This window comes from Amblyomma mixtum, chromosome 4 (genome assembly GCF_055824585.1).
Source record: "Amblyomma mixtum isolate Tamu chromosome 4, ASM5582458v1, whole genome shotgun sequence".
Lineage (NCBI taxonomy): Eukaryota > Metazoa > Arthropoda > Arachnida > Ixodida > Ixodidae > Amblyomma > Amblyomma mixtum.
In genome coordinates this window covers 114,752,523-114,766,864 of record NC_143015.1, presented here as the reverse complement: position 1 = coordinate 114,766,864, position 14,342 = coordinate 114,752,523, and the positions used below count along the sequence as shown (strand labels likewise).

At 48.8% G+C, this 14,342-nt stretch overlaps 1 protein-coding gene and 1 pseudogene across 2 annotated transcripts in view; one reads left to right on the top strand and one right to left on the bottom strand.

Moving 5' to 3' along the window:
* Positions 1–446: 446 nt before the first annotated feature.
* LOC149347978 (uncharacterized) overlaps positions 447–14,342 on the bottom strand; it is a 25,523-nt gene continuing 11,627 nt past the window's right edge. For both annotated transcript variants that reach the window (XM_089587816.1, XM_089587815.1), the window contains exon 2: positions 447–4,048. In XM_089587816.1, the coding sequence (XP_089443942.1) occupies positions 3,333–3,929 (597 nt within the window). In that variant the 5' untranslated portion in view covers positions 3,930–4,048 and the 3' untranslated portion in view covers positions 447–3,332. The remainder of the gene's footprint in view (positions 4,049–14,342) is intronic.
* On the top strand, positions 6,116–9,278 carry LOC149347979 (uncharacterized; annotated as a pseudogene).

Sequence of the window (14,342 nt, the reverse complement as noted above, 5' to 3'; positions counted from 1 at the left end):
GTGTAGTAAAATTGGTGAGGCCAGATGTGACACAGAAACCAAACAGATCATGAATCCCATTTCCCACAGGGAAACGGGAAAGAACTGCAATACATTTCTAAAATACTTTAGCCAAACATGAAAGACTCAGGATTTGATTAGCTTTTTTTGAGCAACTGTGAATTAAAAGTAAGACTGCGGCAACTGACTACCCTTTGGTTTACTTACTGCTTCACTCCAACTGTTTTTCTTGAATGTAATATATGCCATCAAAATGCCCTTCGGCTTAAATGAGCACTGAAATAGTTTGCGTCACAGTGGTTTAAAGCGTACTGGATTGCTCTTAGCTGTCCCTTCAGGTGAAGTGCAGAAATGAATGAAGTCAACAAACAAGTGAGTTAAGAATGAATCAAATAAATCAAGATCGTGTGCAGGACTCTTTTAATGCTTTTAATGTTTTTAAAACATGTATTGTGGCAACAAAACAGTTCCAGTTGATTTCAGCAGAGCACTTCCATAGTGGTTGCACCTTCTACCATTTCAGCATCAAGATATCTCGCTGCAGCATAAGATGGTGGAAAGCGCAACTATGTAGTACTTAACTTAATACAGGTTTGGCTGCAGCAAGCTGGTGACAACATCATGTTGGTGGTTGTTATCATTTGTAAGAATATTTTCAGTTGTTTTTAAAGGGTGACACCAGGAGTTTTTTGAAGTTTATGCAGTTTAAGCAAACTTTTACTGTACATTCTCCTCTCTGTGCAAACCAAACGTGAAAATTTGCATCAATGTAGTGTCTTGCTCTTATGCAAATCTATTTTAAAGTTTCTTGGTTGTGTCCCACTTTTGATTCACTCATTGTCCACACAGGAATTTTGCCGGTAATGCTTGTAACTCGTGCATGGCCCAGTTTCCGCTTATTTCCTGTGTCAAGGTTATTTTTTCTTTCATTCCTTTGAAAAACAGTTTTCTTACATTGAAGAGAGGGATTTGTAAAAAAAAAAGCTCCCAAGTTACCCTTTAAAGGAAGCACCAGCAAGAATGGGCAAATTCCAAGCTGAAATACCAAGCTGAAATAAAAGCCAGAAGTGACCGTGTTGGTTTTGAAGTCTCATGAGAGTTTTAAAGTGTGAATGCATCAAAAAGGCAAGGTATCATAAAAGTTGGGCTTAATCATAGCTTGTTTCTTTGTGTGTCGAATTGATAAAAATGTGTCCAGAGACAAAAGGTTTGGTTTGTGGGATGTGATAAACCCATTCTGAATATTTGGGAGAAGTGAATATGAACAACACTTACTTAGGTGCAAACTCTTACTGAAGTTGTTTTCTATGTATACTCATCTTTGAAGCCTGGTCTCTAGAATACATACTACATAACTGACATTCTTTATGTGTCATGAAACTTGCTAATTTTGTTTCGTCCTGTTATGAATACCTCTGCCTTTTGTTATTTTTTTTGTAAACTACATGGAGCACTGTGTTCACTTGAGGTAGTGTGAGTTGCGTAGAACTGTGCAGGCATTTATAACATTTATAAACAAATGTCAGGAGCACACAGAGGCACAAGTTGTTACAACAGAACTGCAGATGTCAGCCACTCTTTCATAACAGCCATAATTTTGTTCATACCTAGATACACAAACAGCACAGTTGTACACACTGACAGTTACTGCTCTGACTAAAGGTTACTTGTGGATAGCACTTGTAGGACATACAAAAATGTACTAACGCTTTTTCCCTCTTGTTGCCTTAACTCAGCCGATGCCGTGGAACTGCAACAACTAGGCATTTGCACAGACTGCCAAGAACATTACATTAACTGACTACACACACCTAGTGCCTTCCTGGTATCAAGTAATCCTGAGGAACAAATATTTAGTTCTGACGTGCAGGTCTGTCATCACATCAGCACAAGGTCTGTCTTCACATCAGCCTGATAGTTTGGTGATGCGAGGTTTTAAATGCATGGCTTCTACATGGAAGCTAACAGAGGAATTAGTGGTTTTATTCTGTCTGTCATCTCATTGTCCAGCTGTCGTGTACTTAGCTGTCACTGTGAGATTAAGAAATCTGCTGTGTATGATCACTGCTGCTTTTGGTATTACTTTAAGTATTGTCTACATGATGCCGAAATTGTAGTGTCTTCCATTTTCCCACAAAAACTGCAATACGTGCACAATTTTCATAATATGTACATGGTACAGCTTTCTTCTTTGTGACACAAGCAAAGCTGTTCAGAAATTTGACAATTTTTACAACAGTCAAGCTGTAAAGATGTCGCCTGCCTTTTGAACGTAGCTGGGTCTTGTGAAGCCTAGCAACTGTGAAGATTTAATTGGAAATTCCTGATGGCATTGGTATTATCGTTAGGGCTTTTTTCATATTCTCTATAAAGTACTGAAAGGGCAGCATCAGAACGAGGTTGCAACATGTAGCCATCAGCTGTGGCCACCAATTACAGTAGCACTAATATGCTTTAACTTGGAGTGCTTTTTCAGTGATCAACAGGAGATGACTCCAAACTGCAATGCTTATACTTAGCTCAAATACCTATCTCAAGCTGTCCTGGGTATGTGTGGCGGCAAGAAAAAAAAAAGAAACACCTTAACAGTGATGAAATTGTCTTGAAAAACAGTACAGTAATTTTTTTCTTTTTGGCATGCGTGCTTCTGACGGAACATACTTGTCTCTGCACGGAAACAACTTCTATGTTGCAACTTCTCAGAACTGATACAAGGAAGACCTACTTGTACAGGCACAGTTGCCAGTCCCGCCATTTTTTATATAGTAATATTGAACAAATGTTGGGCTGCTGGAATTAACAATTGATGGGCTCTAGCAGCAACTTTGTGCAAGTAAGCCCCGCAAGTTGTAAACTGTTCCATGTGCTTTGGCCATGGATTTTAATGCATGCCATGTGCCATCAGTTGGCGGTGGTGGGCATGGGGACGACATGGCATCAGTACCTGTGTTACATCCTCTGTTCTTGAGAAGCAGTAATTTGGGCTAATGCATGGCTTGCAGTCTCCCACGGTCAGCACTTCAACTAGCTGGTTTTGTTGAAGATGTTTATATGCAGGGCACTTGCCCATGACCTATCTGCCCCCGGGAGACCTTCCAGCAGCATCCTTAACTTGTGTAGCAAGACGAGCTACTGGGAAGGACTCGAGACCGACAGGTGCTGCTTGTGAAGTTCCCTCCGACTGCACTTTTTAGCATTGCTGCTGCTGCTGTGCTAGAGAAAGGATTGCAACCTCATGCTCATCTGACCCCCATATGGTTGGCACCTGAAAAAACATATTAGACCCTTGGGCTTCGACCGACCGGGAGAAAACCCGACTCCGGATGCGAGTGTCATGTGATAGTCCACGTCTGACTGAACCGCGTCGCGTCGTACGAGGCCGCACCGCGCAGGTCTGCGGCAAGCGGCGCAGTGACCGTGGCCGCGGTGGCGTTGGACGTCGCCCTGCTGCCGCCGCGACTGGGGTGCACCCTGGCGGCGAGCAGCCACCCACAGCAGGCGTTCTTCAAGCGCTGGGTCCGGCAGAAGAACAGCCGCAGCAGGCAGAAGAGGAAGCCGATGCCCACCAGGGGTGGGCCGAGGCCCAGCACCGTAGGACCGGACTCCGGGTTGCCGAAGCTGCCGTACGTGGCCAAGATGGTGACGGCCGAGCCGAGGAACACCAGCAGCGCACCCACGACCAGGAGCACGTCGGGTCCCAGCGCGTCGCGGATGAGCTGACCCGGAGGAATGAGCGTGCGGCCGGGCTTGCGACCGACCACGGTGCCTGGCGGGGGACAGGCGATGCTGACCTCGGTCCAGTCCGGGCCGCCGCGGCCGGGGGTCAACTGCTGCTGCTGCTGCTGAAGCGCTTCCTGGCGTTGCTGCTGGCGCTTGATCATGATCTCCCGTAGCCTCCGGGCGACGGGCGTGAGCGCGGCACTGCGCATGTTCCGGAACGACTTGACGGCGAGTGCCACTGTGGGGTTGGTGAGGATCGGGTCGGTGGGGTCCAGCGGCGGCGTGCCGCCCGCCGGCGGCGGCGCCGGGGACGACGCCACGGCTGCGCCTGCGTTGGAGAGGACACGCGTACAGTGCCTTTCAGTGTAAAAGGGAGCATGCGAGCGCGTGGCTCTCGTTGCGATCATCGTCATCATCGGCCTTGCAGGCCAAGGGCCTTTCCCGCTGGTCTCCAATTATCCCATTCCTGCACCAGCCACAACCACGTTATCCCACCTAATTTCCTTATCTCCACAAGTTGTTTGCAGCACTGTGGAACTTACAGCTTACTCGTCCAATCAGGGCTGCAGGAACATATAGTTCCTTGACTATATGAACAGTGTAGAACTATTTTCAAACAATTAATACAGTAACTGGGTAGGTATAGGTCGGGCTGGTATTTTTAAACCACAGCGTCCGTTTCAATCACTGGTTAAATTAATAGAGAAAGCCCGCGCATGGACACAGCTCTGTGGTGGTGTGCTGCGGAGTAATGCAGCGCCACTGACAAGCATGGCGTCCGCCGAGTAGGTCGCGTCTCCTACGTGCCGTCCTTCGAAAGTGCACAGTTTTTTCAAACAAGCGAAGCAATTAGCCTTGAAGGCTTCGAATCGGTTCGCATTGACAAAGAAAAAGCCAGAGAGACTCTAGCGCCACGTGCTGCAAAGATAAAGCAGCTGAGTACTGGTACTCCTCCCCAGAGATGGAGCCACCAGTCGCGAATGAGGGAAGCGGAGGAACAGATTTATGGAACGCGCGCCATACTGATTGGCTCAAATTTTCTTTATGCAAGTACAGTGCTGCAAAAGACTAGTGAGATGAAATATAATCTCTACGCCGGGGGACGGAATGAGGAATGGCTGCGGCTTATTTCGGCTAAGCCCGGTTATGCGAGCGAAAGTTTTGTTATGTGTGGTTATGCTGTGTTGCTGAGCCAGGTTAGTCTCAACCTCTTCGTCCGTCGCCGAAGTGGTGCCAGAGGCAGAAGCCAGTCGACGCTCCCGTTCTTCGACTGTCTCTGCCGCTAGCTTTGTACGTTTCACTTCCCTGTCTGTAGCTAAATACATAGCATGATTGGCAACGTCAGCCGCATGACCAGACTAAGCCCGTCGTCTACGAGACCGTTCTGACGGCGTAGACGGCCCCGACCGACTTGCTTCATCCATAGCGAGAAACTGCGAGGCGGCAGTGTGTATGCACGCGATAGCGGCGCTATCTCTCTAACGCCATGCGCCGGGAAATTAATGGAGCACGTAATTCAAACGCGGTTCAATAACTACATGGAGGACAGTGGCCTTTACCCCCCCCCCCACTCCATGGTGAGACTCAGGCTAGAAGCTCACGACCCAGGACGTCATGCTTCAACTGAAGCACCAAATTCTAGACGCGGAAAATAAGGACACCAGAACGACCCTCGTGCTCGACTTGGCAAAGGCCTTTGACAATGTAATACACAGAGCTGTCTTGGAAAAACTACAAGACCTATAGGTGTAGGAGAGAGGACCTACATCTATCTCAGACTTCCCCTCGGGAAGAGAGGCCAAAATCCAAATCGGATAAAGCAAATCCAACTAAATTAAGAAGGGGACACCACAGGGCTCGGTGCTCTCACCCTTTCTCTTCAATGTAGCCATGATCAATCTCCCCTAGAAGCTAGCAGCTATACGAGACCTTAACCACAGTCTGTATGCAGACGACATCACGCTGTGGATAAGGTACTCCGGCTCGGTAGACGAGCGCCAGCCGGAGTACCCGGGTTCGAACCCGACCGCGGCGGCCGCGTTTCGATGAAGGCGAAAAGCAAAGGCGCCCGTGTGCTGTGCGATGGCAGTGCACATTAAAGATCCCCAGGTGGTCGAAATTATTCCGGAGACCTCCACTACGGCACCTGTTTCTCTCTTTCTTCTTTCACTGCTACCTTCCTTCCCTTACGGCGCGGTTCAGGTGTCCGCCGAGATATGTGAGACAGACACTGCTCCATTTCCTTTCCTCAAAAACCAATTTACCAATTTATAGCTGAAGGCAGCGATGCCGACATCGAGAAGACCCTGCAAAGACTCATCCAAATAGTTGAATACGTCGAGCCCCGGGGCCTGAAATGCCGCAAAAGTCAGAGCTCCTTCTCTGTCGCGCCATGCGCAGCAAACCTCCCCCCCCCCCCCCCCCCCCCCCCGGACATCTACCTCGAGGCGGGTGGACTCCCCATCCCAAAAGTTGACATAATCAGTGTCCTAGGTCTGTTGCTACAAGCGAACAGATCCAGTCAGGAGACGATAAAGAGGCGGTGCCGCCGCCCAAACCATGAGACTCACCCGCAGAATAGCCAATAGGCGCTCTGGCACGAGGGAAGAAAGTCTAATTAGGCTATTCCAGACCTTTGTCATAAGTAGGATAGCTTACGTTGCCCCCTATCTAAACTTCGCGTGTCACGAGAAGCAAAAGATAGAGGCCATCATACGCAGATGCACCAAACAGGCGCTAGGACTCCTCGTCCGAGCCAGTTCAGGAAGACTCTTGAATCCAGGAGTACAACACCCTAGGGGAAATAACAGAAGGAGGCAGGATTTCGCAATACGAGAGATGGCAAGCAGCCCCACCGGCATGAAAATTAAGCTTAGACAGGCTGACCATCCCGTACGAAGGATAGCGGGGACAAAAAGTCAATATGTCGCGAGAAGTGTGGAATAAACTAATGATCCCACCACTGCCAAAGATTATGCACCCCGTGTATCGTAAAGAGCGCAGGGAAAAGAAAGCCGAGGTCCTAGATAAGCGCCTCTGAAATTCACAGTACGTGGTCTACGTTGACGCAGCCGACGGTGGCAACGGCAGGATGGCTGTTGCCGCAGTCAGTGCAGAAGCTAAATTAATTGCCAGTGCCACGGCCCGCACGGACAACACAAACACGGCAGAAGAAACTGCCATAGCAAGAACAACTGCCAGTACCATATCTAGCGAGTCAATGTCGGCAGTGATGAGCTTCGCCAGAGGGAGAATCTCTCCTGAAGCGAGACATTCTGCAGACAATGAGAGAAAGCAGACATATCAGGTTCTCTGCACCCCCCCCCCCCCCCCCCCCCCCCCCCGCACACGCCTCCCTCGCCGGAAAAGCGGCCCACGAACTAGCTCGAGGACTCACATTCCGAGCGGGCGGGCTGGTTGAAGGCTACACGGAGCGTGACTGCCTGCGGTCATGAATATACATCCTCCAACACTATAGACTGGAGCGAGCAAGGCACCCGACTGTTACAATATGCGCCAGACCGCCAAATCACTCAGCAATAGTCAGGCCGTCTACTGGCGTCGCCTACTAACAAACACGTTCCCCAGTCCGGCTATGTGGGGCGTCGTATACCCGGAACAATTCTAAAATGTGATAGATGCCAAGCTAGGGCCACGCTCGACCATATAGTATGATGCCCTCGGACTCCCCCTGGGACACTATCAGTAAAGTCAAAGGACCAGTGGAAAACCTATCTTCTCAGCTCGGACCCGGAGACTCAAAGATAATCCAACTGGCCGAAGACGCTGCAGCGCCTACGGAACCCTGGCTGCCGTCTAAAGCATGGGTGTAAGCCCCACAGTGTGGAAATAAAGTTACTGATAACGATGATGATGCGCCGTCTCTCTTTCAAGCGAACGGCTAGTCACGTGGTTAGTCACGTGAACACAGCTGGCGAGGCGGCTGCTAGCTGCGCGGCGAGTCACGCGGTACGTCACGTGGCTGACACTCCTCCACTTGAAGGTCAAATGTACTGCGCCGATGACCTTGGCTCGACGAGGCTAGTAAAGCTTTCGATTTTTGAATATGGCAGCTTGCAGTAGCATTGCCATCCAGCAGCGCAGTGCGATACGGCTTTTCCACATGGCCGTTCTGCGTATGCGCGCCTCTCCCCTTTCTCCCGCGCTCCGCTGGTTTAAAAGTGGCAACTGTTAGTACGCATGCGCAAAATAACATGCAGACAACCAAAGTAATGTTCAACAGCCTAGCAATGGAACAGCAGTTCACAAATGGTAGCGATGTGTTGAAAGTGGTAAGGGAATAGTCCACTTAAATCAGGTAGTGATCGCTGATCCGGATTATGAGAGGGAAATAACTAGAAGAATAAGAATGGAGTGGAGCGCATATGGCAGGTTCTCTCAGATCATGAATATCAAAATCCCTCAAGAGGAAAGTATACGACAGCTGTATCTTACCAGTACTCACCTATGGGGCAGAAACGTGGAGGCTAACGAAGAGGGTTCAACTTAAAACAGGAAGCTGTGGAAAGAAAAATAATAGGTGTAACGTTAAGAGACCAAGAGACCGGAAGCGGGCAGAGTGGGTGAGGGAACAAACGCGGATTAATGGCATCCTAGTCGAAATCAAGGGGAAAAAATGGCCTTGGGCAGGGCATGTAATGCGAAGGCAAGATAACCGCTGGTCCGAAAGGGTAACGTAGTGGATTCCAATAGAGGGCAAGCGTATAGCAGGGGACGGCAGAAAATTAGGTGGGCGGATGAGACTAAGAAGTTTGCGGGAATACGGTGGCCACAGCTGGCAAAGAAGGACAGGGTTAATTGGAGAGACATGGGAGAGGCCTTTGTCTTGCAGTTGGCATAGACAGTCTGATGATGATATTCGCGAGAATGTCCCGTTCCGTTCCTCTTCTCGTAACTCATCCCACTCCTGTGACGACCTCATATTCGAGAACCATGGCATTGGTGCAGCAGGCTGAACATATCTCCATCTACTCCTCCGACCACAAAGCCACCTTCATGACAAAGAATCGGAGAGGAGTTTTACTTAAAGAATGTGTGTGAAAAAGAGTTCTTCGTAACTGTACATACAAACACATATCTGTCAAATTCTTTACCTCTGTATGTCGCAAAATCAAAAGGCCTACAGAGCTGCGTTCAAATTTCGCATTAGGGAACATCGTAATCGCGCTAAGAGATTTTTGTTTACTGTTTCGTGAGCGCACGCGACTTGTGAGTCGCCTTTTGATGTCACAGCGCAGACTACAAACCGGTACCTACCCACACCTGCACAAACTACACAAGTTTTTCCCTACACAATATGCAGACGAATGTCCGTGGTGTCAGGGTAAACCTACACTAGAACATGTCACATGGACCTGCCCTAAGGCAGACTTAGAGCCAAGAATAAACAACCCGAGTGTGATGCAGTGGGAGCACTTGCTGGCCAGCGAGGACGAGGAAGCGCAACGATTCCTTGTGCGCCGAGCCACGATGGCAACAGTCAAGTGCGGCATCCTGGACCAAGGATCGACCACGGCGCCCAGTGACCCGTAAGGGTCAAGAACACTTGAAATGTATTAACAATAAAGTTTTTTCCATCCATCCAACCAAAACTGTGGCAGAAAAAGAGTGTTGCAATATATTACTCGAAGCACACGTTATCACGACGGGGGAAGATAGGCCCGAGTATACACGGGCATATCTCAGGGCCGGTTGTGGTTTGGGCGGATCCCGTTTGAACGATTTGTTTCTTGGACATGTTTCGTCGAAAAAATTGGGTACGGGTTCACTGTGGTTTTCTTATGTAAAGTTTCACGCTTGAGGAGGGGGTTGAACCCGCGCCTAGCATATCTTTTCATGTTCTGGCGTTCCTAAAGCCCTGCGCACGGTTATCAAGCGGGCGGCGGGGAACAGAACGTGAAAAATTGGTGCGTCTATAGCTCGCCTGAAACGCGATACCCTGCAGCCGTCTCTGCAAAAAGACACGGCGACTGATATCTACTACGACAAAAGTACTGAACCGGCGGAAACAGCGGCATTATCGATCCCTAATATCGACGCGCGCCAACCATTAACCTGGCGCATTTCTGTGGCTTTTCATCTTTTTATGTCTCTCTCTCTCTGTCTCTAGCCCTCACCTTGCTGCGAGCAACGTTGCGGTGTGAGTGCACGTGTATTCGAATCCTTCGAATATAGAGAAATTTTGTAATTCAACGTAATTCGTTAATTGCGTTATTACCATTCCTATAGCCAACTTAGTCCATTCACTGCTTGTCACTGCCGTATGTGGTGTAGAATGCGTTCTCTTTAAAAAAAAGAAAATATGCTCATATTTTGTAATGGTTGCGTAATAAACCTGAAGAACGCCGCTTGGTATGGATAAAGACTATTAAATGAGTAGATTTAAGCTCTCATCATCATCATCATCAGCCTGATTACGCCCAGTGGAACACAAACGCATCTGCCATATCTGTCCAATTAACCCGATCCTGTGCCGGCTGGGCCACTTTATAGTTTATAGACGCAAACCTTCTAATATAATTCGCCCAACTACCTTTTTGTCGGCCCCGGTTACGCTAGACTTCTCTTTATACATTCCGTTGCCCTCGAGGAGTTATCTTACCTACCTACATGGGCGTCCGGAGGGGGGGGCAAGGGGGGGCGGCTGCACCCCCCTGGAAAATCCCTCCCTCGAACCGTGAGTGATGGCCGCACGCCAGGGGCCGTGGTGGGCTCAGCCAAAAGTTTAAAAGCAGCCCCGCTTCCACGCTTTGGGTCACATCTGCGAAATGCCGCGTCCGGGCACGCGTCTTTACGCCGTTTTCAAACCACGCCATCGTTAGCTCTGTTGAAGGCCGACCTGTTGCAGACATACAGCGGCACCGGCGAGCATGTGTTTCAAGCCGTCTTGAAATGGGTGCCTGTTTCTTTGATCTCTAGACAGATAGCGACACGGAGGCAGACAGTGCACAGTGCATCTTGTTTTCGCCTTCGTTAAGCCGGCCACCGATGAATTCTTCAGGAGGGAAAGACAAATCAGCCGTGTCCACCCCCGCTTTGTCAGGCTGCTCAGGGGCAAGCGGGCGATGAGTTGGCGCCGCCGCCGCTCGCTGTGCCTCCGATCCACGGGAGAGCGCAGTGCGGTAGAAGCGCCGCTATCAGAATCTTCGGCAAAGGGGATTAGCATCTTTTGTTCACGGCGACGCAGTCTCCAGAGGCGCCCCCACACCAGCGTCCCTTGCGTCTTCTCCGAAAACCAGCGCCTTTGGTCAACGCAGCCCAGCCCGATGGCGCCTGCCTGGCTCGCCTGTCACCTCTGGCTGGGCCTCAAATGACAACAGCGCCCGTGTACTGTGCGAGGTCAGTGCCCGGTAAAGAAACCCAGGTGGTCGAGGTTATCCGGAACTCTGTACTACTCCGTTCCTCATAGCCTGAGTCGTTTTGGGGCTCTGAACACCATAAAAACACAAAACAAATTTTCCTACCGGAGTGGCGAGTGTCCCTTCCCCTTGGAAGTCGCACGGAAGTAAGCCCTTGCACGTGTGCGCGCCTCTGTATTTGTGCTTCGGTGTTTTTAGTGGCCGTTTGTCAACGAAGCTGAGAACAACCAAGACAGTGGACGAGAAAGCGACGAGCGGCGAGCAGTGTGCGTGCGGTTGCTCGACTGTGCGGATGCGCGAGCAAGATGGAGCGAGGTGTATGAAGCTGCGAGCGTGCATTTATCTTGTAAATAAGTTTTCGTTGTATGTATAGACATCTTTTGTTTTCAACGTACGCGTTCAACCGTTTTTCCAATCAATGTGTGTGATGAGTGTGCACCGAGAGCGTGTAATGAAGCACAGAAATGAATTTATCACCCGTGTAATCACGCAATTCGCCCAGAAAAATCCGAGGAGTCTACAGTTGCTGTTCAAGGAAGACTGACTGAGTGACTGTAGTTGCGTGTTTGTGACCATATTGTGCTGTGTGCTGGTCATCAATCCGGGTGAGTCGAGAACCCGTATGCAGCAATACTGAGCACTCTTCTCCACGAAGTGACAGTATATTTTTGGATTTTTTATTAATTTTAATTGTTTCTTCGTTGATAAACTGCAATGTATCTCTCCTAGCCACACTTTAATTTGCTGTTTGTAATTTTTATTTCATGTGTGTATTTCACTTATTTTTTTATTTATATATAAATAAATAAATTCATACCGCAAATAGTGCCTTTTTGCTACGAACATGCCCCCCCCCCCCCCCCCTCCGGCGCCAACAACCAATGGGGCCCCCGCCTGCAAAAAATTCTGCGGACGCCCTTGCCTACCTATTACATACCCAGCCCATGCACATTTCCGCTTTGTCTCGGCTATAGATGTCATTAAATCGCGTGTGTTCCCTGATACATTCAGCTCTCTTCCTCGTTACACCTATCATTTCCCTTTACATAGCTCGCTGCGTTGTCCTGAATTTAAGATGAACCCGCTTCGTTAGACTCCATGTTTCTGCCACGTGGGTGAGTATACCGGCAAGATAAGCTCACATACTGACTGCTTCGGAGCATCGCCGACCATTCGATGATTCTTATGAATAAAACGGGCGCGGCTTTGTTTTTCTGGCAGCAGTAGCGATCATTCATCACCCATTTCTTTCATGGCTACCTAGAAATGAATTTTCTCGGAATTATTTTGAAACGAACAACTTCGTATCTCTCAAGGGAACGCATACAGTCGCATTCAGTATGACCTGCAACGCATGCGGTGTGACTGGTGCTCAGTTTATAGCACTGCTGGACGTTACAGCGTGAGTGTATATACCTACATAAACGAAAACTGGTGCCCTAGTATTGCAGACTGCATGGGAATGCAATAGCCAGGCATATTTTATTCGGAAAAGCGCAAACCGTCACGAGGACATACCTCAAATAGCACCGGCTATGAAAGATAGGTTAAGCTCTGTTAAGTACGGTCTCCACTGTCTAAATGAAATACCAAGGTCAGGTACCCAATGTTCATAGTCATATGATCACGTGGTCATACTACCATAGCTTGGGACCTACCACCATGCAGTTAAGTGTGGTTTGACCTAGTGAGGCATTGAAGGTCATTGTCGGTGTGGTGCTCAATGTCTCAGATGTCAAGGATGTGGTGCCCCAGTGTCTCAAATCAAAGGTCAAAGGTCAAGTACCCAAAGGTCAGTCGTATGACCCCCCCCCCCCCCCCCCCGCAAAAAAAAAAGAATGGGATTAAAACAGCCATTTGTTATTTCGCTGTAGCGCTGAGTTTTACTGTATTCACGTGTTTTCGTTCAGAGTGAGAGTATCCGCTCTGTTTAGGCGGTGTATGAAGGATTACACAATGAACACAACTGAGGACCTCGGATTAGTCCAGGTGGTGCGAATAAGCACCGCCTGGATTCGTGCTTGTCTTCATGGCATCCGCAGTGTAGATGCCACGGATGCCACGGCGAAAACGACCTATAAGACTCCGCAGGTCAATCCCATTTCCCTCACTGTTCTAACGCTCAGATCTAAGTACTGGACCTGTTGTGGACCAGTACGTCCGTTTATGTACATACATGTCCAGTATATCCATATAAGCTTGATGCAAGTCTGAGTGCAGCGTCGTTCACGGCGCCTTTTATCCAGGCCAATCGAGAAAAGAGAGACGTTCCAGTGGAACGCCGCGCAGGGTAAAAAATAGAGCTCGACAGATATTGCACAACTGTCGCGCCAATCTCTCTCGACAGTGCGAGGCCACAGAACGTATTGCTCGTTGAGCTCGTTAAGACGAGCGGCGCTGCCGCCTGAAAAGAATCTACGCCTAGATCAGTGACTCGTTTTTCGAGCTGCAGGAGTAGTCAGTCGACCACGAGAGAAAAGTTAGAAGTACGCCGAGTAGGGATTCACAAAAGAGACCGTATCACGCATTCACTAACCGCCTAAGCAGGTTGCAGACGAACTCTGATGCGCTGACTAGACAACACGACATCCTGGGGACGTCCTGAAGATGTTCTTTAGGGCACTGTGCCATAGTGTGGATGTCCTCTTCTGATCCTCAACAAGTCCTGGCCTGTTCCTGTTGTCTGGCGTCAATGCACTCAGGAGACACTTACCCAGCCGGAGGACGTTTTTAGTCTGTTTTCAGAACGGGACGTAAGGTGACGAATTGGCTCAGAGAATGTACGTTATTTGCTTAATTATTAATGCGAAAGCATTATATGGCTCTGTCGCGTCAGCAAAAAGTGTCCGCAAAATTTTGTCCGTACGATTACGTCATTCTCCGAAGATGAATGTGTGAAAGTGTGATTGTGACAGATAGTGTGACAAAATGTTGCCGTGGGAAATTTTTGGTTGTTGAGGTTAATTAATTAATTAAGGTTAATTAATTCAACGCTAAAAATACACTTAGACGTCCAAACAGTCATGAACGTCGATATAGTACATGGACGTCAGAACAGCAACGGATATCGATATAGTATATGTGGACGTTTTGCTTTCGGCATTGCTCAAATGCGGGACGCCGCCGTGATCACGAACTTTTGCGGGCAGCATTCTCAGCAATAGTAAAACTGCTTTCTTTTTTCTTTCTTTTATGCTCACAAAAACAAAATTCTCAGAAGTTTGTGGCCACGAGCAGCAAGAA